A 25,072-nucleotide genomic window follows, 5' to 3' on the forward strand; every position below is an offset into this window, starting at 1 on the left:
ATGGAACCTTCTTGGAAGCCAATGTCCAGGACTTCAGTGGCAGTACTGAGTCGTCCTTGTGTCATGCTGCATCGATGTAGGTGCAAGCAAAACAAGACTGGGAATAGATGCAGAAATCTGCACAAAGGATGATGCACCTTCTATATCTGAAGAAACACTAATGAGCAGGTACTCCCGAAGATTTGTTTATAATAGCTTCAGAGTGGGATCATGATTTTCCCAATCTACTCCTGCATGGTAGATGTATGGTCATTTAGAGAGTGATACCCTGAATCAGAGAAAATTATCTTTTTGATTATAGTGGACATCAACAGTTAAGGCCTAGTCCCTACTTACATTTCACAGTCCAGAAGATACAAATAGCTGACTAGGCAAATTTTTTCTCACAGTCTGTGAATATTTTCACCTGTTCAACCCTTTTGTCATACATGATACAATGTGGATATATAAGTAGCACTTCGTTTCTGGACTGCAAATCCACCAAGAGAACAGTTAATGCACACAGTTCTGCAGATTTAGTTGAAGGCCTTCCAGCAAATCTTTGCCTAATCAAAATTGACTTTTCAATTAAGCAAAGTATGTCCAGGAGCTAGAAACAGTGTCTCTTGCATTTTTTTTTAATTCCTATTTTCAGTTTATTTGTCAAAACGTTTAACAAAAGTCACTATTGATCTTGCCACACACCATGTACACAGGAATGACAGGCCATCTAATAAAGGAAGAACAATTTAAAGAACAAATTAATTACACTAGGGCATTTCAGGTAACTGATAAACTGCAGTTCCTCTTTGTTCCCAGAAATTCTTGGCAGGTGGCATTTGCTTGTCTTTTTTGAAAGGACTGGTTATGATTCAGTTACACCAACACAAGCTATTTGAATTTAATAGTTTAAGAAGAGAAAAACCATCAATAATGACGCTCCTGCTAGCCTGTTTTTTTTGAAACTTGAAAGAATGCTATTAATGATGGTGACTTGGAGTTAAAAAACAGTACATGATTTCTTCTTTTTATAGAAGATACTGAACAGTAATAAGGATAAAAACCTAATCTCTATAATATTTTTCTGGACATCATAGTTTATTCTCAGGATTACGAATGCTAGAGTAAATCCTTAACACATCCCAAAAGCATTCCAAAGTGTAATTAGGCAGAATTATCTTTACTTTTCTCTCAGTTTTCTATTCTTCTAAGCAAAAGTTTGTTATCACAAACAATATGCAGAGGCACGTGAAACCTTACTGCTTTAGCTTTGGACATGCACAGGGGCAGAGGATCCACAGTATTTGCTAGTTTAAGGGATAAATGCCTTAAAACAAACTCTCCCCTGGTGCAAATTCATTCTGCTCAATGGGCTTAAGGTCAGGAATAAAACAGCTCCCTGTATAGTTATGTATACAGCTACTTTTTACTCTGCCGTAACGGAAAATGTGCTTGGTGATGGTCTGGGTGAGAGGATTTACAGTACCTGTGCACTCAATGTCTCCAGAGGACTTTCCACTCTTGGAAAAGCCATTAGCGGCACTCCTCGTGGGTCTTCAGGCTTCGGTTTAGAAGGAGCTCCATGAGTGCCTTTAAAGTTATGGACAACACATATCCCCTGTGTAATGCAGGGAAAAAAAAAAAAAAGTGAGGTCAGCCAGCATGTTCTGTCTGTAGGCAAAACTCAAAGGAATTACCATCAGGGGTCTCACAACTGCCAGTTTTTGCAAAGAACTTAACCTGGGTATTGGTTGAAGGCATCACCTATCCCAGCCTTGGGCTACAGTGTGTTTACTGACATAGTTGCGCGTGGTGGACTACCTTGGTAAATGGATTCATCTGGCCTGTAATGTGAGGTGATGAAACATATCTCAGCCTTGTTACGTTTTATACAGTAGAGACTTCCATGTCTGCTTTACCATCATAGAACCCTGGACTACCCTAATGATGCATTTTATTGGCCAAATACTCCCTTCAGACTCTGCCTGTCATTTCCAAAGTGAAAACGGCTCACTGGATGGCTGAATCTACCTCACTTCTGGATGACATCAAGCTCATTTAGCACCATTCATGCATACTTCCAGCACAACTGCTGTGGGGTTTATTCCACACACCCTTCCCCTGTGCATGACCAGACTTACTGCACCCACATGGTGATGCAATAAGAGCAAACACACATGGCACTTTGGGGCTTGGGGACACAGTGGAAAAAAAGACATACAGGAGCTGACACATCTGCTGTCAGAGTGATTTCTGCAGCCAGCTCCTTGCTGGCTCTTCCTCTTCACTGCTTTTTATATGTGAGCAAGGAGCAGGCTGCAGCCTGGGTGAGTCTTGTGCCAGCAGCAGAATCTCACAGCACCCCTCTCCTCCAAGCTCCGGGAGACCCCTTCCACCACTCTGCAATTGGGCTTGTGACGCTTGCAGAGTGGCAGAAGGTCTGCAGGGCCAAAATGTGGCTGTGGCTGGGAGCTGGCTGTCACTGCTAGAAACAGGTACTGGGAGCACATAGATTGTCCTGACCAGATATATGCGGTGACTGCCTCTTGTATTGCATGGGCTAAATTTAAACTGCCTTTCCCAGTGGGAATCAAACAAATTACTTACACTAAAGCCAAGGAGATTCAGGTTAGAGGTTGCAGACATCTTTTTATTTAAAGGGAACACAGAAATAAATGATATGTGAAGGTTTGTTGGTTTTTTTTTAAGTACAGAATGGAAAAAAAGATCAGTGACAGAACAATCTAGATTTAAGGGATCTTCGAGATTTAAGGGATCTTCAAAACCTAATCTCTCCTGATTACAGGGATAAAGTGTCTGTTGCTATGCAGTGGATAGTTTTGAAGCATCTTTTGATTAAATGGAACCAGGTACATTTCTTGGTAACACTGAGAATCACCTTGACTGCTTGCTGTGTGGGTAAATCCTCAGCAAGAGATCCCTCACCAAACAAAACACTTGAACCACACAGCCTACAGGTGAGTAAGTAACATTCAAAGTCCAGAGAGATGCTGTTCCTAGATTCTGTGGGAAGGCCTTTGATACATTTTGACAGATTTGTTTATCCTATGAGATGGTAAACAATTCCAGCTCATCTCCAAATGCTGCAAATGGAGGTAGTTTTGTCTCCCAGGGAGTTTGTGCTGCCTTTCCTTTCTATTGCACTTCTTTTATGGTCTGAAACGAAATGGAGAACCAGGGCCACTGCTTAGAGCCCCAGATAACACTGTGTATCCTACATTTTTGCCAGATACCCGGCAGACAGTGAGGTTTTGCAACACAGAGGTGTCAGAGAAGTCTCAGGCATGCCCTGCTTTTGACATTAGTTGAAATCTACACCATCTTTCAAGAGTTTTCCAGGGCAGGTCAAGTAAGAACATGTACAGTAATTAAAATAATCTTGAAATATATACAATGCAAAAAATGTCATCATATTAGCCTTACTAATTAGTATCAACCTGATTTTATATTGGGATTTTCTCTGATACCTTTAATTAGATGGGGCTAGAATTAGGTCTTAGCAACTGGATTAATCAGCTACAATAGGCCACAAGAGAATAGTAATATTTTATTTTTTTTTAAACTGAGGTATTTTTAAAACGCATGCAGAAAGACTGATGGGCTTACCAGAAACAAAGCTACAGCACTCCCCAAGATGAAGCCTGCGATCACATCCGAACAGTGGTTTCGATACTCAGAAACTCGATTTAGCCCAGTGAGGAATGCAGCACACAGGGTACCCAGACATAGCACAGGTTTGGCTAGCCTGCTACTCTTCGTTTTAATTGTGCTTGTGATGTACATCTGAAACAAAGGGTAAGCCAAAAATGAAAAAGGGCTCTGCCAGAAATGCATCTTTTTCCACCCAGACAAATCCTGAATCAGCAATGATGTGACAAAACCCATGTTTCATTAAAAAAAGCATTGGGAAGTAGAGGAAGAGGTTTAAGGTAAGTCAGAGAACACTTTTAAGAGAACAATACATTGTTAAATTATGTTTCAGGATGTCAAATATTGCATGAACTACATTTACATATTGGACTTTTTCTGAGCTGATATGTATGGGCTCAGTTTTACTGACTTCCTAACTTGTGCACATACTTGCTCGTATGCTACCAAACAGGCACTCTGAATGTACATGACTAAATGTTTGCAAAGAGAGTCAAGGATTTATGTTTATACTCCTGCAGAAACTATAATATGCACATGATGGACATTTCCTAAGTGCTGTTAAATTTAAGAAACAGAGAACATTAAGGGAAACCATTCCAGACATTTTCTCTGCAAGATGAAATGAAACACAGAATATAGGAGAGATTTCTTTGAAACCAAAGTTGATTCTGAAAATGTAATTCCAGACCATGAAGTTTCACTGTCCTCTAAATATTTTTTAATGAACCCCACACGTTTGTGGCAGCTTGTATTTTATTTTAAATGCATTTTCACACAGAGAGTAAAACCATGTGGGTTGCAATTAGCCAGTCATTAATTCCAGAGCCACAAAATACAAAGATCAAGCAAACCAAGTCTGATGGCAAAACAATTCAATAAAATCCTTTTCAGCAAGGAAGTATGGATGCGTGCATGATTTCCAAAGCTTTGATAAGCAAAGCAAATACATCAAACACATTTGCCAGAACTGTCTCCAGATAAACACATTGCCTCCCATACATGAAACAGAATCAGGAAGATACATTTGAAAAATTAATTTGATTCTTATTACCAATCACCGGGTAAACGAACCTGATTCATATAGTGTTGATCTGATCCAATGAAAGTACAAACACCTGTTCTGCTGGGGAATGGAAAGATTACAAACCATGGAAGTGTCTCTTCCAGTGCTTAATATCAGAAGATGCCATTTTATTTGTAAAGAAAAAAATACATTTTCCTGCTGTAAAAACAGTAAAATCATCAAAGCTGAAAATATTTCCATTCTTGACCCTTGACCCTTCCTTGAACCATGGAATTATGGTTCTGTTAGTCTTCTAGACTGTCCTGGTTTCAGCTGGGATAGAGTTAATTTTCTTCTTAGTAGCTGGTACAGTATTTTGGATTTAGTGTGAGAATAATGTTGATAACCCACTGATGTTTTAGTTGTTGCTAAGTAGCGCTTACCACCGTAAGTTAAGGATTTTTCAGTTTCCCATACTCTGCCAGCATGCAGGTGCACAAGAAGCTGGGAGGGAGCATACCCGAGACAGCCAACCTGAACTAGCCAAAGGGATATTCCATACCATAGAATGTCATCCTCAGTATATAAACTGGGGGAGTTGGCTGAAAGGCACAGATTGCTGCTTGGGCATTGGTCTGCAGATGCTGGGCAATTGCACTGTACATCACTTGTCTTTTCCTGTTTGTGTTTTGTGGTTGTTTTTTTTTTTAAATATTTTGTTATATTCCTTTTCATTACTATTATTACTATTATATTTTTTTATTATTGTTATTATTATATTTTATTTTACTTTAGTTATTAAACTGTTCTTATCTCAACCCATGAATTTTACTTTCTTTTTTTTTTAATTCTTTTCCCCATCCCACTGGGAGTGGGGAGGAGTGAGTGAGCGAGCGGCTGTGTGGTGCCTAATTGCTGGCTGGCGTTAAACCATGACATAGACAAAGGACTCTATAGGAAATCCTTATTGTTTAATCACATCTGCAATAACACCACAACTGGGATCTGTGATGGTGCTCTCTGTAGGTCACAAACCTCAGCTTTCTCTATTACGACTTCACTTCTGGGGAAGGGCACTGCTGAGCGCTTTGCACGGGCAGCACTGAAATGAGGGTGGGACTCTGCAGGACTGTGGAGACCCGAGAGCTGTTCTCCACTGTTGCTGCTGCAGCAGCTAAGGACACCGTGCTGGCTCACACCACCAGTCTCTGGCCAAGACTACAATGGCTTAGCTGGGGTGAAGCTGCCTTGGGATTTTCCTGTGTCTGTGCTGAAGGAAGCCCGCAGAGGCTTGGCTTGGTGCTTCCAATTGCAACTACCAGCACATCTTGCTTCGCACTCCATGACCTATTTGGCAGCCATGGGCAATTATTTTACTGTATTTCAATGCCTGTCCCCTTCTTCATGACCCAGGTATAGAGAGGTCACTATGGTCTGGCACATAGTTTTGGGATCAAGAAACAAATTATACCCATTCTCAAGGTCACTCTCTTCATTTCCTTTCATATATTCTTTTTTTCTGCTGTACTGGGCCTATTTTTTTACTATAACTTTCTCCCTGTCCGTTTTTCTTTTCCCTTCTCCCTGACTGGGCCATCAAATGTCCTGACAGCTGGCTTCCCCTCACTGACTGGTGTTAAAAATGTTAGCCCTAAAGCCATTACAATACGTAACTCCAGAAGAAGGGAAGGGATGCAGCAACCACCTCTTAGAAGGGAAAGGGACAGGCCAGAGACACCAACAAGGGGAAGGCACATCTGCCTGCCTCCGGACTTAGGCAAAACTGTACTTTCATGTGCCAAGATACTGCAGTACTAGACTTCTAACAGCTAAATTTGCTAGATCTCTGCCCAGGGAAGGCAAGTCTTCTGTCCTTAAGTGTGCTGCTGAGCACATCATTTAAAGGTAAATTCAGTTTATGAACTGGAACATTGCGGTGTGTAGTAGCACTGGGAATGGGACTAAGCTACTCGAGGGGTTCCTGCTTGCTTTGTTTTCCAAACCTAATACCTGACTGACTGCAGCACATGCCTTGAAATGACAGTGAGTAACTGAGCACTAGGTGGCAATCTTGCCCCAGTCTCTGCTGGTAGGTTGAGCTGCACCTGACTATCACCAAAACTCGCATTAAGGATCTTCTTTGGAAACAATAGGAAAAAAATACCATTGCCACTTTCTGAATAATTACCACCCATCCTTTCACCTTATGCACTTCTTTTAGCAGAAGCCAATTGAAATGAGCAATGGGGAGCCAGGTTGCTCTCCCACACTACTGTGGTTTACAGCATCCAAAGGAAAAGCATCACCTCTTCAAAATAAGAATGCAGTCCTGCTGCGACAGCTGCAAATGCTACTACAGAGAACAACCCACACATGCTTGTTTTCTTACAGGTATGAGATGAAGCTGGATCTCTGGAATACCCACATGGGAGAGTTCTCCTTATTACACATGGGAAGTATATAATGTATTTGAAGTTTCATGCATCTCAACAGGAAAACGTAAACTTGTAATAAAGAGAACATTTTTAGCAATGAGGGTAATTAATCATGTGAACAGATTGCCAAGGGAAATCTATTAAACCCTCATGAGGAGGGTTTAAAACAAGACAAACTGTTTTCCTAGAAGGTATGCTCCAGTTCGTCCATAAATATACACTGAACTCAGAAACAAGTGGGAGATCTTCTCCATTCTGGTCAGACTTCCTGATCACTGCCATTTGATCTCTATTGTCCTGGTCTCTAAAGCCAAGATATTTTTTAAGGTTCTCACAATGTGTTTACCCTTTCACTTAGGGCATGTTTTCAAAGCTTTCTGTATGAGCCCAAAATCTCAGTGAAAGTCACTTACATTTGATTTCCTACACACAGAAGTTGTTTTTGAAAATATCCCACAATGCTATTTATAGGGTAAACTTGTTTACAAAACTCTGAATGTCAAAACCAGTTATTTGATGGGGGGACAGGGAGGAAGGAAGTCAATATCAAAAGTTGTGAAGAAAATAGAAAAAATCATATTAAAAAATAAACTACATATGATGCAACTATATAAATTATCTATTCAGCTTCTTTGTGTGCTCTTATCAGTACGCTCAAGCAGTGCATTTATCAATGTGCAATGTGCGATAGTAGCATTCAACCTGTAATTCCTCTCCCATCTTTTTCAGACAGACAAAAGCATAGGCAGTCTAGGAGGCTTTTTTGTTTGCAAGTTTAAAATATACATACATACACATACATATATTTATATATTGTGCTGGTTTTGGCTAGGACAGAGTTAATCTTCTTCATAGTAGCTAGTATGGGGCTATGTTTTGGATTTGTGCTGGAAACAGCTTCAATAATACAGGGATGTTTTCGTTACTGCTGAGCAGTGCCTACACAAGTCAGGGCCTTTTCTGCTTCTCACCCCACCCCACCAGCGAGTACGCTGGGGGGGCACAAGAAGTTGGGAGGGGACACAGCCGGGACAGCTGACCCCAGCTGGCCAAAGGGATATTCCAGACCATATGGTGTCATGCTCATCAATAAAAGCTGGTGGAAAGGAGGAAGCAGGGGGATGTTCAGAGTCACAGCGTTTGTCTTCCCAAGTAACAATTACGTGTGATGGAGCCCTGCTTTCCTGGAGATGGCTGAACACCTGCCTGCCATGGGAAGCAGTGAATGAATTCCTTGTTTTGCTTTGCTTGCATGCATCCTTTTGCTTTACCTATTAAACTGTCTTTATCTCAACCCACAAGTTTTCTCACTTTTACTCTTCCAATTCTCTCCCTCATCCCACTGTGGGGGAGCGTGTGAGTGGCTGTGTGGTGCTTAGTTGTCAGCTGGAGTTGAACCACAGCATACGTGTATGCAAATATATGCATATATTTAGAATGCATATCTATGATGAGAAAGGTGGAGTGGAAGAAGTCTTGCCCTTTCAGCAGAACGTGGGGAGATATGTCATAGTTTATTTTCCTTGGAAAGCTCACAATTTCATACCAATACTGGAAAGCGCGGTGTCTACAAGCTTTAGAGACAATCTTTTCCTTTACCATAGAGATTTCTATGGTAAAAAAGAAGCAGAGCCTCTGACAATGATAAGTCTTGTACATCTTGCAGTCTCCTGCGCTGCACTCTCCAGCTCAGTGCTGCTGCTTGAAGTGCCAAGGCCTTCAATTTCATTGATTAGTCTGGCAGGTGTTAATGCAGAAAGGGAAGAAATTGTTGGTGGGGTCACAGTGACTTGGGTTGCAGAAGAGATTTGCTGTAGTGTTCTCTGCTATTCAGAATTTTCCAAATGTTGAAAGTTTCACATCCATCTATGTTGTATCACTCCAATCTAGTCAAGAAGCAATGCACCCAGGTGTAAACGACAGATGCGAGGTCGTGCTCCAGTATAATGAGGTGGAGTCTTCTAACCACATGGAGGTAACAGAAAGCATTACTTATGGATGCTGCTAGGGAAGAACTTGGCTGAAGAATCCCAAAACCACCACTAAACAGTCAATGCAAGTGACTAGTTGTATCTTTCAACTACAGAGACCCTGTTGTGACTGTAAAACAATTCTTGCTTTCACTTGAGAGGCAAACAGGAGGATCAGCAAGGATATCTATCTTCTCTCTACAATAAGAGGTCCTCCAGTTGTGCTGGTGAAATACTTTAATATTCCATGCCCTGTTCGAACACTACCATCTGTTAGGTGCCATTGGCTCTTCCAAGACCTTTCTCAGAAAAGCATGAAATAACAGTTGTTTAAAGACGATGTAACTGGGATACCCATATGCAACATATGATTTTATCATCTGTTTTTTGGTTTTTGCCAGAAATGTTAATTAATAAAGGAGTATTTCTAGCCTATCATTTTCCTTTGGGAAAGGCAGCATATACTATGTACAGTGACTGCCATCTCTTCCTGCGATACTTTTGGGAGACTAATAAAACTTCATTAGATGCCATTTTAATTTTTGTGTAAGTATGGAAGCCAGGGCTGCCGGCTGTTTTCTCTTTCCCTTACTTTAGGCATACAAGATTCATCTCTGCCCACAGAGATCACAGAAGTGATGCTTTGGGTTCTCCTCAGCTTCTTTGGCAGGTACCAAGAAAAAGTCTAGTTGATTAAGTATAAAACCCAGATTATAAACAAAAAAAAACCAAAACACAAGGCCAAACCAATCATAGTGGGAGTACTGTCACTAGCAGACTAATGAACAAATCAGTACAGAAACATCTGCAGAGAATACTTGAGGTTCAGTGACGGGAGGAGACTCCCAGATCTCAACAGACATTTATACGATGAAAGACAATGTCTGTGCTGATTTCATTCTCCTGCCTCCTCATGTTCAACCTGTTTTATTTTTCTTGCTCCATGGCTCAAATCTTCAGCTTTATGCAAAATACAGTCATTACTAACCAAATGTCCTGTGTTTTATGTTCAGCAGCCCACATTATCATGCATATTAGAATCAGCAAGACGCTTCTCAAAAAATTGTGCACAGCACAATTATTAAGCAAAGCTAGATCTGAACACTGCATTTATTGTGTAATGCTCATGTTATTCCCAGCTGACAGGCAGAGAAAAGACAAGTGACAACACCTTTAGAGCTAGAGGGTGTCTTCAGGCAAAGAAATAGGCTAAAACTGGACTGTAGGCTGAAATGCCTTAAGGGCAGGCTTTTATCACCTTGAAGCTCAGAAATAACTCCATGCCCTGCCTTCACCTGGTATCTTCCTATGTGGGGAGAAGTGGAGGTTCATCACAGGTACTCTTGAAAGGCTAGGGCTCAGAAACACTGGACTACTGGGGACTTAAGGCCAGGAAGGAAAAGCATTATTCCACTTCAGATGTAGAAATCAGCCCGTTTGTAGAAGACTTGCCTTCCTAGGAAACAAGGGAGGTTGGGCAGGCAAAGTCCATGAAAGGATGTAGCTAGCCCCCTAGCTTAAGGCAGAGCCAGGACTAAGCCTGATCTTGGAGCTTCCACCTAAGAGTTTATCATGACGAAAACAGCTGCTACAACAATGTTGAGTTTATTGGGAACTGTATTTCACACATGGTTGCTTATTGTTCAGAAGTAATACACATGAAAAGTTATGGGCTTTCCAAACACTTCCCAACAAATACTGAACAAAGGAGATACCAGTTTATATCTCCGTCATTATTCACACAACATTCAGTGCAAACAGATAGATTGAAACAGCAGCAGGTGGCCTCTTCATTTTAGAGTAATAGTGTTTTATTCATCTGCAACCAAGATCAGGGTAAAATATTCAGTAAATACCATAACAAGTTTAAGGCTTTTCTCAAATCCTGATGACCTACACACAGACTCTGCCACTCATTTGAGTCAAGCTATTGGGGGAAAGAAGGCCTAGTTAAGCCATTTCGAGATCAGAACCAGGCTAAGTCCTTGGATCTTAATGGCGAAACCACCAAGGTTTTCCACTTTGTGTGTAAGCTTCTTGGATCAATTGAGTAAGCTTCCTGGATCAATGTTCAAACATTACAGAAACTTTAGCCAGAGAACACAAAGGAGCAGCCAATCTATTTCACTAGACTTTTAAAGACAGACAGTTTCCTTTCTGACAGTATAGCATACCACCTTGTCAAGATGTCAACTGGGGTCCATTTCTCTGTGATAACAGCAAAATTCTGGCACTGACTTTCATTACAACCTCCTTTGCATGGGGAATTTAGGTCCTGAACAAAGGGAGCAAAATTCAGCCTAGTTCAGCCCTCTGTTGAAATGGCACAACTTACATTTTAAATGTTCAACAACCCATGGCATGTGAACAAAAGAAATAGTAGTGATTCAGGAGCTGTCTAAGCATCAACTTCATTTTAATGTTCATGAGACAGGGGCAGGGAGAAGAGGTTGAATGCATACTCAAAGGCCTCTAAGAAAATCGGCAGCTAAGACAAGATTAGGACCTCATGTTTCTACATCATACAGTGCCACAAAAGCAATGAGCATTTGATTTGCTTATACTAGGATTGGTAAAACAGAGAGAGAAGGGGATTTTCTCCTGCAGATAAACAAGAAAGTCCTCCCCAAAGCAACCCTTTTTCTTCAAAAACCCATTGTGAGAAAAATGGCCTCTTCTAGATGCACATACAGAAACCTCTCATACAAGTTAGCAATTGTCACTAGCACTCACCGTGGCATATAAAGCTGAGTAGATGCTCAAAGCAGCATGTTTAGATGGAAAGGATCTCCTTGCCTTTTCAATCACCTCCACATCCCCAGTGCAGATGTTGCCGTTGTTTATGAACTCGTGGTGGGCCCGACAGTCGTTTCCAGTGTAGTTGGGTTTACATACAGTCAGGAAGTAGGGAGCCAAGTTCCCAGTCACAACCTGGCCAGCGTTTACAAATATGTCCGTGGCAAAAAGTCCAAATGCAAACACTCCTGTGAGGAAAGGTTAAAAATAATGATTATTCAAACAGGTTTAAAAAAAACATCTTGGTACCTGAAGGAGGAGACATAATGACGAGGTAAGGGACCAAACCCTGCAGTCATTACCCAGCAAAAGCCCCTGCTGACTCCAGCAGAGTCCTGCAGCAAAGGCATGACACAGAAGACTGCATGCTTAACTCTGAGAGGTGCTTAACTCTGAGAGGTGCTTAACTCAGCAACTCCAGAAGGACTCAGAAACGCTGAAAACGATAAGCAAGTGCCTAAATACTTTTGTGATTCAAGCTCTAAACAGAACTGAGAGCTCCAGATTTCACTGAAAACGCTGTACCTATACTATGCCTGTAAAGTTTCCACTACAAAAAAGGCTCACAGCCTGCAGTCAAGTGTCATGCACATGAGTTGCTAAAAATGTTTATGTATTTTTACCACATCTGGGCTGAAAAATGGTAATAAAATGGCTCTGAACCTGAAAGAGCAGCGTAGTGCTGAGACACAATACTGCATTTATCTTAACATCCTATCTAGTGTCAAATGTCTTTTGGATTTTGACTATTCACCATCCTGATGTTGAAAAACTAAGATCCTGATCTAGCAATATTTGGCAGGTCCTTTGAGAAATATCCTAATGCTTTGCTCTGGAAGACATTTCCACACAGTTGCTGTTCAGGTCCTGTCACTGGGAGCATATTCCCGCAAATGGTATAGCAGGAAGCATTCACCTGAACGCAGGAACATTTCCAGGGCTGTGGAGCATCCCTTGTTCAATACTGCAGTTGTCGCATCCTCCACTGACTCCCTATGAGTGTTAGTAATACCTGCTTTCAGCTGCTATGAACATATATGAGGACCTTTTACTTGCATGTACTGCCTACATATCAAAGGAACAGGACAGCAGGCTGGCAGAGATGTCAAACCCAAATGTTCCGAAAGACTGAATTGGCTCCCCTTTCCTGCTTCACATCACTAAGGCAGATTAAAGTGTCACAAAAATTTAGAACAAATAAATATTTACTTTTGGTATGGAAATGTTGAGGGTCATATATTTTTGCTTTTTCCCTCCTGCAGCTCTGTAAGCAAAAGTCACTTAAATTATAAATTAGCTGAGATTGCTATGTATTTAAGTATGACCAAGAGCTGGAGCTCTGGGGAAAACATCTTAGAGCTGTGATAAAATCATAAGAGCTGGCACCACTATGGTTGTAACAACTTCACCGCTTATCTGTACTGACTTTAGAAAAAAAAAAAAGAAAAAAAGACTGCTATAGTCTGAGGAAAAAAAAAGTATCAGGGAGTCAGCAATATAATGCAGCAGAAAATGCTGTACATCAAATTAACAAGAATCAAGGATCATTCTGCAGATATTGTCACTCACCATGCAGCTAACAGAAAGCAGAAGGGCTACAGCTGGCAGAATTAGGTCCTTCTAAACATTCGGGGCTACCTACACACAGGACACTTGTACAGACATAAAATAAAACCCCTAACTAAATATGGATTCATTGTATGAGTGTCAAGTGGGGCTTGCCAGTGCCACTTGCTCACAGAGGTGGTGTGGTGTGACTGATACAGCCGTGCTGTAACACAAATTCCCCACTGGGGTACTCCTCACAGGGGTACTGATGCGAAGAGCCCTCTCCTTGGGGAGCAGCCTGGAGCGGCCACAGGAATACAGAGAGTTTTGTCCTCACCACACTTCCCCAGGGCTAGGAAGGAGCGTTACCACAACGAAGACGATTTTGGGGACTGAGTTTATCACTATTCTTTATATGAGTTTATTATTAGTCATTACTAATGAACTGATGTGTGATCATGGATTTAAAAAGCCATTGGTGGTCAAAGAAGGAAGTAGCCTTCCTCTGGTTCTAGACTGCAGGACTGGCCCCCTGTCTTTTCATTGGCATGACACTCTTCCTCCCATTTATCCTTCTAAGTGTCTGTGTTTAAAAGGGAAATGGAGAGAGCACTGAAACTGCTCCTTTATTTCCTTTATCCCTCTGCTAATATTTTAAATCCACAGTTTTCCACAGCTGGCAGGAACTCCTCATCTACATTAGCCAGTGCACAAGCAAATTAGGCCATGAATCTTGTTTTATATATGTCTCCTTGGCCAAATCCTTAATTTTTTTTGGCACAGCTTGCTTTAAATGGCATCTTTTTTGATGTGCTGTGCAAATCACAGGGAATGCAGTGAGGATTATTACCCAGCTCTTTACAATACTTAGAGGAAATCTAAGAGCCCGGCAATCTGGCCCACGGTCTATATCGCATAAGTAAGTACAAGCCGAGAACCGAGGTGTTTCAGAAAAAGCTTATGGGCTTCACAAAGTTATTTCAATGTCTAGGCAGTACACAGGTACAAAAGTGGTCCAGTGTTTTTTTCCAAAAACCCAAAAGTTTCAACACCTGCATTTTCTTAATATTTGGTAGTGCTGAAAGTGCTGGCCCAGACTCAACTGCTGCGGGCTGCAGTACTCTGCAGAACAGCAGAACAAGCCATGGTTGAAACCTTTATCATGCTTTGACTGTGATGTATATTGATTGCTGTAATTCCCCTCTTGCAGTTATGCCAAACTGATTATGCTGGAAACTGATTATGAAAATCATAGCTATGTGCAGCAATGAATTTGGCTAGCAGGAATTTAACCGTTGCAGACTGATTACACATCATGTAGTCTCTGGAGACTTTAAGATAGGGTTGGCTGTAATTGATTTAAAGGCTGCAACACCAGTGAGCCTGGGTAGTGGTGGAGAGTCCCTGATGGTTTTTGTACCTCAGGAAACCATCTGTTCAATGGATTTGTTCAATGACCTACAGCAGCTAAGCTAACAGACCAGAGCATGAGAATGCAGTGACATGATTGCCAGGTTTTTAGAGGCAGACAAATCACTGCTGAAAGGCTTCACGGGAAGGGCAACTAGCCCTAGCTCTTCAGGGTCATACAGCTGAAGTCCGTGATATAATGCCACAGAGAGAGAATGGGAGAACATGCACCTCTTCCAGACTTTGATGCTCAGGTGTAACAGGAGGTGATGTCATCCTGCTAAGGAGCAACCACTTTATCTCACTGTGCTCACTCTGGCCTAGAAAATGTGGGAGTGAACTCTAGTCCAGAACTTACCATATACTGAGAAAAGATTTAAACAGTGCAAGCCACATGTGAAGAAGACCTATAGCCTCTACAGTTGGTTACTAGCAGAAAGGATGGATAGAGGTTAATTTCATTTGCATAAAGACACTCCTTCCCCTCATCCACACGTGTCACATAGGCTGGCTGCACAGAGAAGCCTTAAAGAAGGAGCAGAAGCTATTTCTGGAAAGGCTTCCTGACTTTCTCTCACTGTCCTGGCTCTCAGCTGTGTTTCTGTGTGTCAGGAGCAGCCAGAAAGAAGAGGCTAGAAGGCAAACCAGTAAGCAGAATGTAACTGGGAGAGAGACTAATTTAGGCTAGAGATAGAGGGTAGGCTGTACTCCCTGATACTGTCTTTAGCTGCCCCAGAGTCTCAGGAAGAAGGAACTGAGGATCAGATTTGCACGTATCTTTACCTCCAGTGAGAAAGACCTTACACAAACTAAGTGTGCAAATTAAAAAAAGAACAAGGGAAGTCCCTGGTCAAAAATGCTGAGGACAGACAACATGAACCTTAAATCTTTCCAGCTCCATTTCACCTGAACTAACACTTGCCTTGGCAGAAGAACCTAAATCTTCAGCAGCTTCAATTTTGAATGCTTCAGTTTTAATTTCTTCACTTACATCTCCCCCTAAATTGGTGCCAAAAAGTCCTCCAAGCATGAACCCATAATTTCTGGGCTTTCACTCACATGCTACTCTAATGGTCTTTCTCCCACCGAGCTCCCTGTGTGACTGTTCATCAGGGTTGCCACCTGCCACCTCCAGCTCTGTCTATTGCTTTTGCTAAGAGACATCTGCCCTGAAGAAGAATCCAGCTCTCCTTGCTCTCTGTAACCTTAGTACAACCCTATCTTCTCCCTGCAACTTGTGCTCAAGCTCTCTCTTCTTCCACCCCAAATCCATCTAGCATCAGTGACTGCAGCTGCATATTGACTCCTTGGAAACTCCATTACAGACATTTAAAATGCCACTGATTTGAAATGAAACAACAAAAAAACACCCAGAAAAAAAACCACCAACAAAACCCCCCTGGGAGTTGTAGAAGAGCAGCTGAAAAAACATTGTGAAAAGAGAAGTGAGGAGCCAGTGGGTGGAAATGAGAATGAGGAGGTACAAGACTTTATCAGAGAAAAATCATGAAACCCTTAAGTAAAGTGACGAAAGAAACAATGCCTTGCAGGGCTTATGAGACATCAGAAGCTGTGCTCTTCAGTAACATATCATCATGTCTTCTACCAAGTGCATTTATTTAAGCACTCCTCTCTCTTCCAGTGCCCAGGCAATTATCTGAATTTGTCACACTCAACCTAATTTGCTCAGAAAATGTTCATATTACACATGTACACTCACACTACCCCAACCCCTTTTCCACCCCTATGTTTTTTAAAGAAGATTAGAATTTCAGTGGAGCGAGTCCCTGGAAGGACTCATGGCTCTACGGAAATGTTGATCCTCAGCTCATCTCTGAAGTCTTTGCTCTAATGGCCCTGTGCATCCAATAAAGCCATACATTTATAGTCCTGTGACTCAGACTGTGCTGAACCACCCTTCATCATTATATCTTAAACAGTGTTGTTAAAGGAGATCTCTATCGTTAATCCATTTTACAACTGGAGAGGTGGGGGTTGCAGGGAAATTTATTGTCTGTTGCCATGGCATCAGGAACAGGCTCAACAGCAAGCTTCTTCTGAGCACTCATAATCTGATCCCAGGATTGGCTTTGATCTCCCAGTGAAGACCCCACAAAGCTCACTGCTCCAGGCATCTACTGCCTTTTGTGTGTGCCTGCTTCACCTGTGAGCATCCTGTCTGGTTACTGTGCCCTCAAGACATAAGAAGGAAGACATGGTCTGAGCATGCAAGAAGAAATTCAGTTTCCAGTGCAGAAGTACTCTGGAGCCCCAAGACTCCTCCCCACAGACACACAGGATTTCTTTCTTCCTCACTGCTTCACAACTATCGGTTTTCATCTAGACAAGAGCCAGCTCAGAGCCTAGCATAAAAAGGAACAGTAAGGTTTGATTTGTCCTCAGCAGAGTGACCTGTTTCTCATTGTGGAGGTTCTTTAGTGATAAGAAGGGAGACCTACAGTAGTTTAAGGTGCTGCAGCAGTTTAGGTTAGAGGCAGCACACACAAATACAGCTTGAGCCCTGCTGAAAGGCTGGGCTTTAACAGATTATTATTATTATTATTAGTTATTAACAGAACATGCATTGTTTCATAGTGAACTTCAGATCCAAGGCAGACAGAAGGATAAGGTCAGGCAAACTACGTCCTGCAGCTGCCTAGGGAACTGACACCAGAGCTCTGGGGTATATCTATCCTATTGCAATAAACTCAATGTCTGTATAAATCTTGTAAACCTTTATTTGCTGAACTAAAGTCTTAATTTGCTGAAATAAAGCCCTAATTTCATTATTTAGCTGCCCACTGTGAGGTGTCACCATGCTTTAAATTAAGCTGTCAGCAGAAGGTGATCTGCGCCATTTGTTAACTGGAAATTATGCAGGTCCAAAGTAAAAGCCACTGGTAACAAATTCATGAAGCACGTTGCACTTCTAAATATCTGAACTGGAGAGAGGCTACTTGCATGTTATCAGCGCTTTGCAGGTATACAACTTAATCGCATGGATTAGAAACCTAATATAATGAAATGCAACACAATACACACTCTAGTCACCCTGCCAAACTGACTCAGGGACGTCTGAATCCATGATCCTGGTGGTATGATAGCAGCTGTATATAAACAGAGTAAACCCTTGACTGAAAGCATTCACTAAATAATGTTAAAATGATTTATAACCTCCATTTGCAAGACAAATGATGAAGTAGAACATGGAAGTAAATGCAAGATGGCAAGATGTTAACAAAGTACTGAACAGGAAATTAGCACAAGACAGGGTGAATAAAAACACAAGAGGCTGTGCGTACTCAAGTTGGGAGACAGGGAGAAGAGGCAGAAGCCCAAGAAACAACCGCTCTTACCGTCTGGTTTCTCAAAGGTCCAGCAGGTAAATGGCAAATTTTGGCAGGAGAAATTTGTAATAAAACTGCTGGGAGGGGTGGGGAGAGGAGGGAGGAGAGATGATGTGACTAAAGAACAGCAATGCAGCACCAATATTTTAGGCAGAATAAACTGCTCCAAAGCAATTGCAGACCACTTGTTTGACCTGAAAATCTTCAAAATAAATGTCTGTGGAAGCAGCTATAAAAGATAAAGAGGAAGATGGAAGAAATTGCAGCATATATCAAAGTCTGATGTTTTGAAGCTAAGCCAGCTTTTCACTGATAAAGGAATTGATTTTCTAAATGCAGGAAACATAGTGGGTTTCACCAATCCAGGCTGCAATACAGGACTTGACCTACACTGAAGCAAGTTGAGAGGCAGCCCTTCACCACAAAAGCAAATGTCTACCAACGTGCAGAATTCATGCCAGGGCCAGGAAGCAAGAAGAAATTTTTGTTCTGCTTCCTGTGGATGAAGAACCCGGGAGGGATTTAAGACAAAGCTCAACATTCAAGGTCCCTGCCAAACTCATGAGGGGAAAATCTTAGAAACAGGCAGCTGCTGAGGGCTTGAGGAAAACAAGGAGAGAATAAACAGAGAGCATAATAGGGAAAATAAGAAAAATCAAGGAAAAGAAACATGGGGCTTTGCCAACATCCCAGAAGAGCTGCAGGTTTTTGGTTTTGCTTAATTCTTTGCTCCACTATCAAAGTGCAAAAGTGTGCTTCATTCTGTATACATGAATAAAAAGCAAGAGGGAAGAAGGCTCAAGTCTAGCAACCAGATCCAAAAGATCCCACGGATATAGTATGACAAGGGTGCTTATCTTTCACATCACCAAAAGACAGTCTGGACTTTCCCTTTGCGTACAAAATCTAAGTGAATGTTCAGTGAAGTATCTATAACATTCTGCTTGTTTTGTGGAAAGCACCTATAGGTTATACTACTCTTAAAACCCATCTCTTCCTAGCAACTCCAGTTACAGAGTCAGGGAGGGAGAAAAAGCCTCTTTGCCTTTCTAAAATTTAGGAATAGCAACTCTCAAAAGCTCTCCATCATGTGCCTTGCACGATCAGGAAAGAGTGTTCATTTTTCCTGACACGTGAGCACCCAAACACATTGAAGGATTTTTCTCACCCTTCTGAGTAATACCAACTGTAATGACTTACAAGGAGTTCAATTACTACTTTTTTCAGGCACTCATTTAAGACTCTTGCTCACACACCAAGGCCAGAAGAAATCATCAGATGTGGATATTCCAATGAATTTGTACCAAGGCTAAATTGGCAGCAAACTTCTTTGCAACAAGCCAGACTGCTAGGGTATCTTAGAAGACAACCTGCTTAAATCAGCTGTGTAACTTATGGCCCTCAAGTTTAGCAAGAGAAGATGCAGGCAAGGAAATCCATGTATGAGCAACCTGCTAGTCTCTCCAGAGCCAAGCATCCAGGTAGCCTCTTTTTGGAGTAAGCAGCTGTATGGAGCTAACTTCCCTGTTCATCCAGCACAGGTTACAGCTGCTCAGTCCCTGTCACGTTTTCAAAATGCAGGTGGAATGTCAATGACAAAGGCACAGTTATTTTTAGTTCCTTTCATAAATTATTTCAGCCACTTTTCAACAAACTCTACTTCTCTCATTTTACTGCTGAGGCAGGGAGAAGGTTCCAGAATAAAACAAGCAAACAATCAGTGTAGTTTAAGATGAGATGAACAATTTAAGTAATTTCTAATAACATTGAACTTCATTTTTCTCAGGAAAACAAATATAGCTGGAAAGCCAAGATTGACTTCTCTAGCATGGTTCATATCCTACTACTCTCTGAGAGTCCATCGTATCATCACTACCCCCTTCTCTTCCACCAGAAGAGAAACAACAGCATGAATGTTTAAGAATAAAGACAACTCTAAGAAAACATATAGAGCAAGTGCTTAGCCTCTGTGGTCTAAGCTCTTTTAGTGCTGACCCCGCAGGCAAGAGTATTTGATTAGGACATTGCAACATGCCAAGTGTGCTGGAACAGTCAAACAGCCCTAAATGGCCCAGTAGTACCCTGCTTCTCTCTTAATGGCAGTTTACTATCCATCAATATATCCTTGAGGTTATGTGAAGTTCAAGGGTATTTTACATTTAACTGCATTCCTATGTCTCTTGTTTTCAGCAGCAGCACACAGACCAGGCCTGAGTAATGAACCACAGGTGGTTTGTCTCCACCCTCACTGTGGCAGAAGGTAAAAAAAGTTTCACTTCCTAACTTCCATGCATAAAGCAGAAGGCACAGAGAGAGGAGAGGGAGAAAGAAAACCATGGCTTTTCCTCCTCTGCAGCATATATTTACTGATGATGAAAATCTTAGCACAGGGTAAGACTTTGAACTCCATGCTCTGAGCCAGAATCCCTGCCTGCAGCCAGGGCTGTGCTCCATGGAAGCAATACAACCCTTGCCACAGCCACAGCAGACATTTTTCTTCCAGACATAGCTCAAAAATTCAGCTGTGACAGGGAAGGAGCAATCCAGATATTTTCAGCTTTCTTCCCCGTTGCTTCTTTTAACTCAGACTCTGAATTCAGACCCAGCTCTCTGCAAGATGCAGTGTGTAAAGATGCTTTACCTCTAAGAGTATATGGGGAAGGAGGTGCTGTGATGTTCTGTGGGCAAAGTCCCTCTTGGTCAGTGCCGAGCCATAGTTACCATTGGCCCATGCCAGCAGCGAGACAAGCCATCCCATCCCATGCATGAACTTGGGACTTATAACGAAAAAAGAAGGAGAGAAGCTAGAGCCCCTTGCACGTACAGTTCAGAGCTGCCCTCTTCTTACTCTGCGGCTACAAGGAAGTAGTAAGAAGTGAGCAACCAGTCTTCCATGTCTCTAAATGCCAAGGGATGTGTTTGGGCAGCCTTAAATGGCTGTGAATTGAGAAGCCTTCAGGGGATGACCAAATTCTCCGTCAGTACCACAGGGGAAGTGCAAGCTGCAATGCTGTTCCTCTTCCTGCTCCAAAAGAACCATGGGACGGTCCCCTCAGTAAGGTCTTGTAGCCATTTTTTTACACTAATCAACAGTGTGAAAAAGGCATAGTGGTTTGCAAGCACCATATAAAGCAATCTCGAAATGTGACAGAACATCTTCATTCATTTCTCAGTGATTAACTCAATGAAAGCTCTAGCAAAAACCAAAATACAATAAAAATAAGAACATTATTTTGAAGTGGGCTCTGGAATTTTTTACACTGTGCCCAGCTGAACATGTGACAGAGCTATAGATGTTAAAATCAGAGCTGAAAAGAAAAATGCCAAAGAGATGGGTTGGTAAGGACCAATTTGTAAGTAAAATGGGTAGCTTACACAGACTAGCAATGATGGAATTACTCATATAAGGATTTGACTGGCATAATCTTTCTTCAAGGGTCCAGAAAAAAGCATTAAGCTCAACAGAATAGGATATAAACCAGCTCCAGACAGCATGATATGGCACATTTTGAACGTTACCTTGCAAATCCCGAGGGGGACTATCCCTCTAAGGTGGAAGATGCCTGCAAAGATTTCACAGCTTAATTAATTTTTGGGTGTAGATTATTAGGATGTTTCGTTCTGTTTTGGTGCAGACAGGGACTAAGCTTGCAGTGCTCAGGATGCTTACCTATAAAACGTATTATTCTTCGAAGCAGTGGGTTCAGGTAACAGCACTCTCCAGTCAAAATAGTTTTCTCTTGGATAATTAGGGTTTCTCGGGTTGACTTTATGAAATACATGGATATCTCACCAATAAAAATCTGCCAGGAAAGGGAAAGAAGAGGAAGGTTAAAAATGACATGAGCAAACACTAAACAGGGGTGGCTGGTTCCAGCCCACAGATACTACTACATGGCAGTGTGTCTTTGGGACACTGCACTTCCACATTGAGGATGCACTTACTCACTTGAGATGAACTGACACAGACCCAGTTCCCAGCCAGAAAAGGATCTGTCATTCTCACACTCAGTGGCAGGACACAACAAATATTATGCCTTCTTATACTAACTTCTAGGATACAGGGGGCAAAGAGAGCTTTAATGAATACTGTGGATCACAAAAGCTCTCATTTTACTGTGATTGGCATGGAATTTGTCATGTCCTGCTATTGGCATTTAAAATTTACTGACAGTATAAGCGTCACGGATGGAAGGCTTCTAGACAACTGGGGAAGTGGAAAGTAATGCTGCAGACTTCCATCCCAACATTTCACCAGCAAGTTTCAGCAATACTGGATACTTCCTGCAGCCTTCACACCTTCTCAAACATGTTCACCTGAGTCTGCCTGATAGGTTACAGAGCTCCTGCCAACTTTAAAAAGAAATTTAGATGAAGGACATCCCTGCAACGGAAATTGATCTGAAGTCACAAAACTTTTGGGGACGTCAGCAAAAATTCTGGACAAATACAACATATTTGTACTAATGAAGTAAAAATTGCCAGGGTATGGGTGCAGCATAGCCAATCACCCATACTGTTACATTGCTAGCATGGTCCCTGCCATAGCCTGGCCTGGTGACAACAGCCTCTCGGAAAACAGCTGGGACAAGTCCCACAAAGAAAGCTGCATGCAGCCACTGCTATTTACGCAGAAGGAGTTTAGCCACTTGGCCACTGATTGCACATGCCAGCTAGTCTGAGGGCCAGAGGATGACTTCTGGCCTCTTTTATTTACTAAATGTCCTGTTTTATTTATTAAAACATCAAAAATGAAGTCTCCAGGAATCCATTGATCTTGAGGTTAGCTGTGCTTATGTATTACTTATTTTTTTGTGATCAGAACATTCATGCTTTCTATAAAAATAACTGCTTCCTATAGGAGACACAGGCTTTAGAGGCAGCAATGGTCCACTCACAGTGGGCACTTCTGAAAATTGCACCTACCACCTAAAGTCAGCAGACTTTAGAAGGGGAAGCTGGGAGGTTTTAGAAAGACAGAGTTTGTTTTGTAATGAAAGTGTTTAGAAAAAAAAAGTCAGCCTGAAGTGGAAGAAATGAGCTTTTAAAAGGGGGAGCACTCAAAAGAATTAATGTAATACATTATAAGACACACAAGAGGAAACCGTAGTGCTAGAGAACGGTCAGAGAAATGCATAACAAGTGTGTGAGCACACACACATGCACACAGACACCCAGAGTTAGTATAGATATCAAGCAACTCATCTTAGTTCACTTTGACTGCTGGAATGGTATGTTGTTTCAAGGGCAACAATTTATCCTTATTAAGCCAGATGAGCATCCTTATTGATTATTGACATTCAAGCCAAGTATCCTCAACCTCTTTACAATTCTAACCACTGATGGTGAGAGATGTGGAGTTGTAAAATGTATGTCGATAATGGCATCTGGGGGTGGGAGCCAATGCATGGGAGCTGCACTGAAATATTGCCTTTATCCTGTTTCACTCCATCTGCTCTTAACAGATTTGGCAAGCAGTTCAATAAGCTCAGCTCACTAACTGTGGGGCTGGGAATTAAGAAAAAGACCATCTGCACTAAAGCAGTTTAAAAGTGACACTCTGTTTCAAACCATTTATTATCTGAATTATGATAATGTTCAGAAGTTTGAATTAATGCTTTGGCTCTCTGTCTGCATGGGGCTGTACGTACACATTGGGAGACAATTCACACCCTGAGGAAATTCTACTCTGTGAAGACATGGGCTAGTGGACTTTAAAAAACCCAAATTTTTCAAATAAGAGAGACTTAGGTATAAAACATATTAATAGTCCTTCTTTAACAATACATCCATTTTTAAAGTTCCTTTGCATCAGAATTTAACTGAATATTTTTCCATCTTTATTTCTATAAATTTTAGCTGCCTGGCATACTGCTAGCAACTCCCATGTGGATAGATTAGTTCCACATAGATTTAGGAGTAAATTTTGCCAGGCTATAAATCTGTTCAGTGCTGTTCCACTGATTTAAGCAGAGTTGTTCCAGATTTCCTATGGCATAACAGATCAAAATGTGTTTAAGTGAACAGTGCCTTTGGTTTAATACAGAGTTTAGGTGTAAAGTAATAATGCTGTATTTGTGAGGTGATATAAGACAATTCAACGTAACTGGACCATTCTTGTGGTGCCATCTCTGGCACTGAATTTAATTGCCTGAATTTGAGGATATTGTTTCCCTGTATTTTTAATGTGGGCTCTAGAAAGTGAGCCTTGCTGCTTTCCAAAAATTCAGTGGGGGCCTGGGTACCTGTTTCTGATAGCTAATCTAGCTGCGCAAAATTGAATGTAGTCTGAATAGCTCCTCAAAAAACTGATTTGTTTTTTTTCACCAGGCATTTTTGAAGTCAGGTAACTCTGTTGATTCTCCTGATTTAAAATGTGATGATTCTGCACAAGCATGGTCAGCCAAGTTGTCCAGCTGGCCTCCCAAAATCAATCACTGACACTGTTAAGTACCTTAGCTTCTGCCAGAACAGAATCAGCACCCCAGGAACTGGTACAATTCAGTTCTAAATCTGAAACCTAAATATAGATACAAAGATAGGGGTGGAAAAAGAAAACAGCAAGCCAACAATTTATTTTGTTTCCATTTGGGGAAACAATACAAGGTTAATGAACTGCTGTATCATACTGGCTTAATTAGATAGTAGAAATGGCAAGAAAATTGCACTGGAGGTTTGGGACTGAAAGCACAGGTGGTCTGCAGTCTAAGGTGATGTAGGCAAGAGGGAAGCAAAGGTAGTGCCACTGGATGTGATTTTGTCTTGGTTTCCTGAATGCAACAGCAGCTCAACTACACTGAGGTTATGTTGCTTGGACACTCTTGCTCACATGCCTTTTCATATTCCTGTCAGGTAAAAATACTATGATGATGTCCCAAAGCCCCAGTATGAATGAGAAATACGTACCCAGCA

General features: G+C 41.6%; 1 protein-coding gene across 3 annotated transcripts in view; it reads right to left on the reverse strand.

The window, feature by feature from the left end:
* PLPPR1 (phospholipid phosphatase related 1) overlaps positions 1–25,072 on the reverse strand; it is a 414,536-nt gene that overhangs the window by 897 nt on the left and 388,567 nt on the right. For all 3 annotated transcript variants that reach the window (XM_049796153.1, XM_049796152.1, XM_049796151.1), the window contains exons 4-7: positions 21,831–21,963; positions 11,793–12,043; positions 3,607–3,783; positions 1,466–1,597 (exon numbers count right to left, since the gene is read on the reverse strand). In XM_049796153.1, the coding sequence (XP_049652110.1) occupies positions 1,466–1,597; positions 3,607–3,783; positions 11,793–12,043; positions 21,831–21,963 (693 nt within the window). The remainder of the gene's footprint in view (positions 1–1,465; positions 1,598–3,606; positions 3,784–11,792; positions 12,044–21,830; positions 21,964–25,072) is intronic.

The sequence above is a fragment of the Accipiter gentilis genome, chromosome Z (assembly GCF_929443795.1).
Source record: "Accipiter gentilis chromosome Z, bAccGen1.1, whole genome shotgun sequence".
Taxonomy (NCBI): Eukaryota; Metazoa; Chordata; class Aves; order Accipitriformes; family Accipitridae; genus Astur; species Astur gentilis.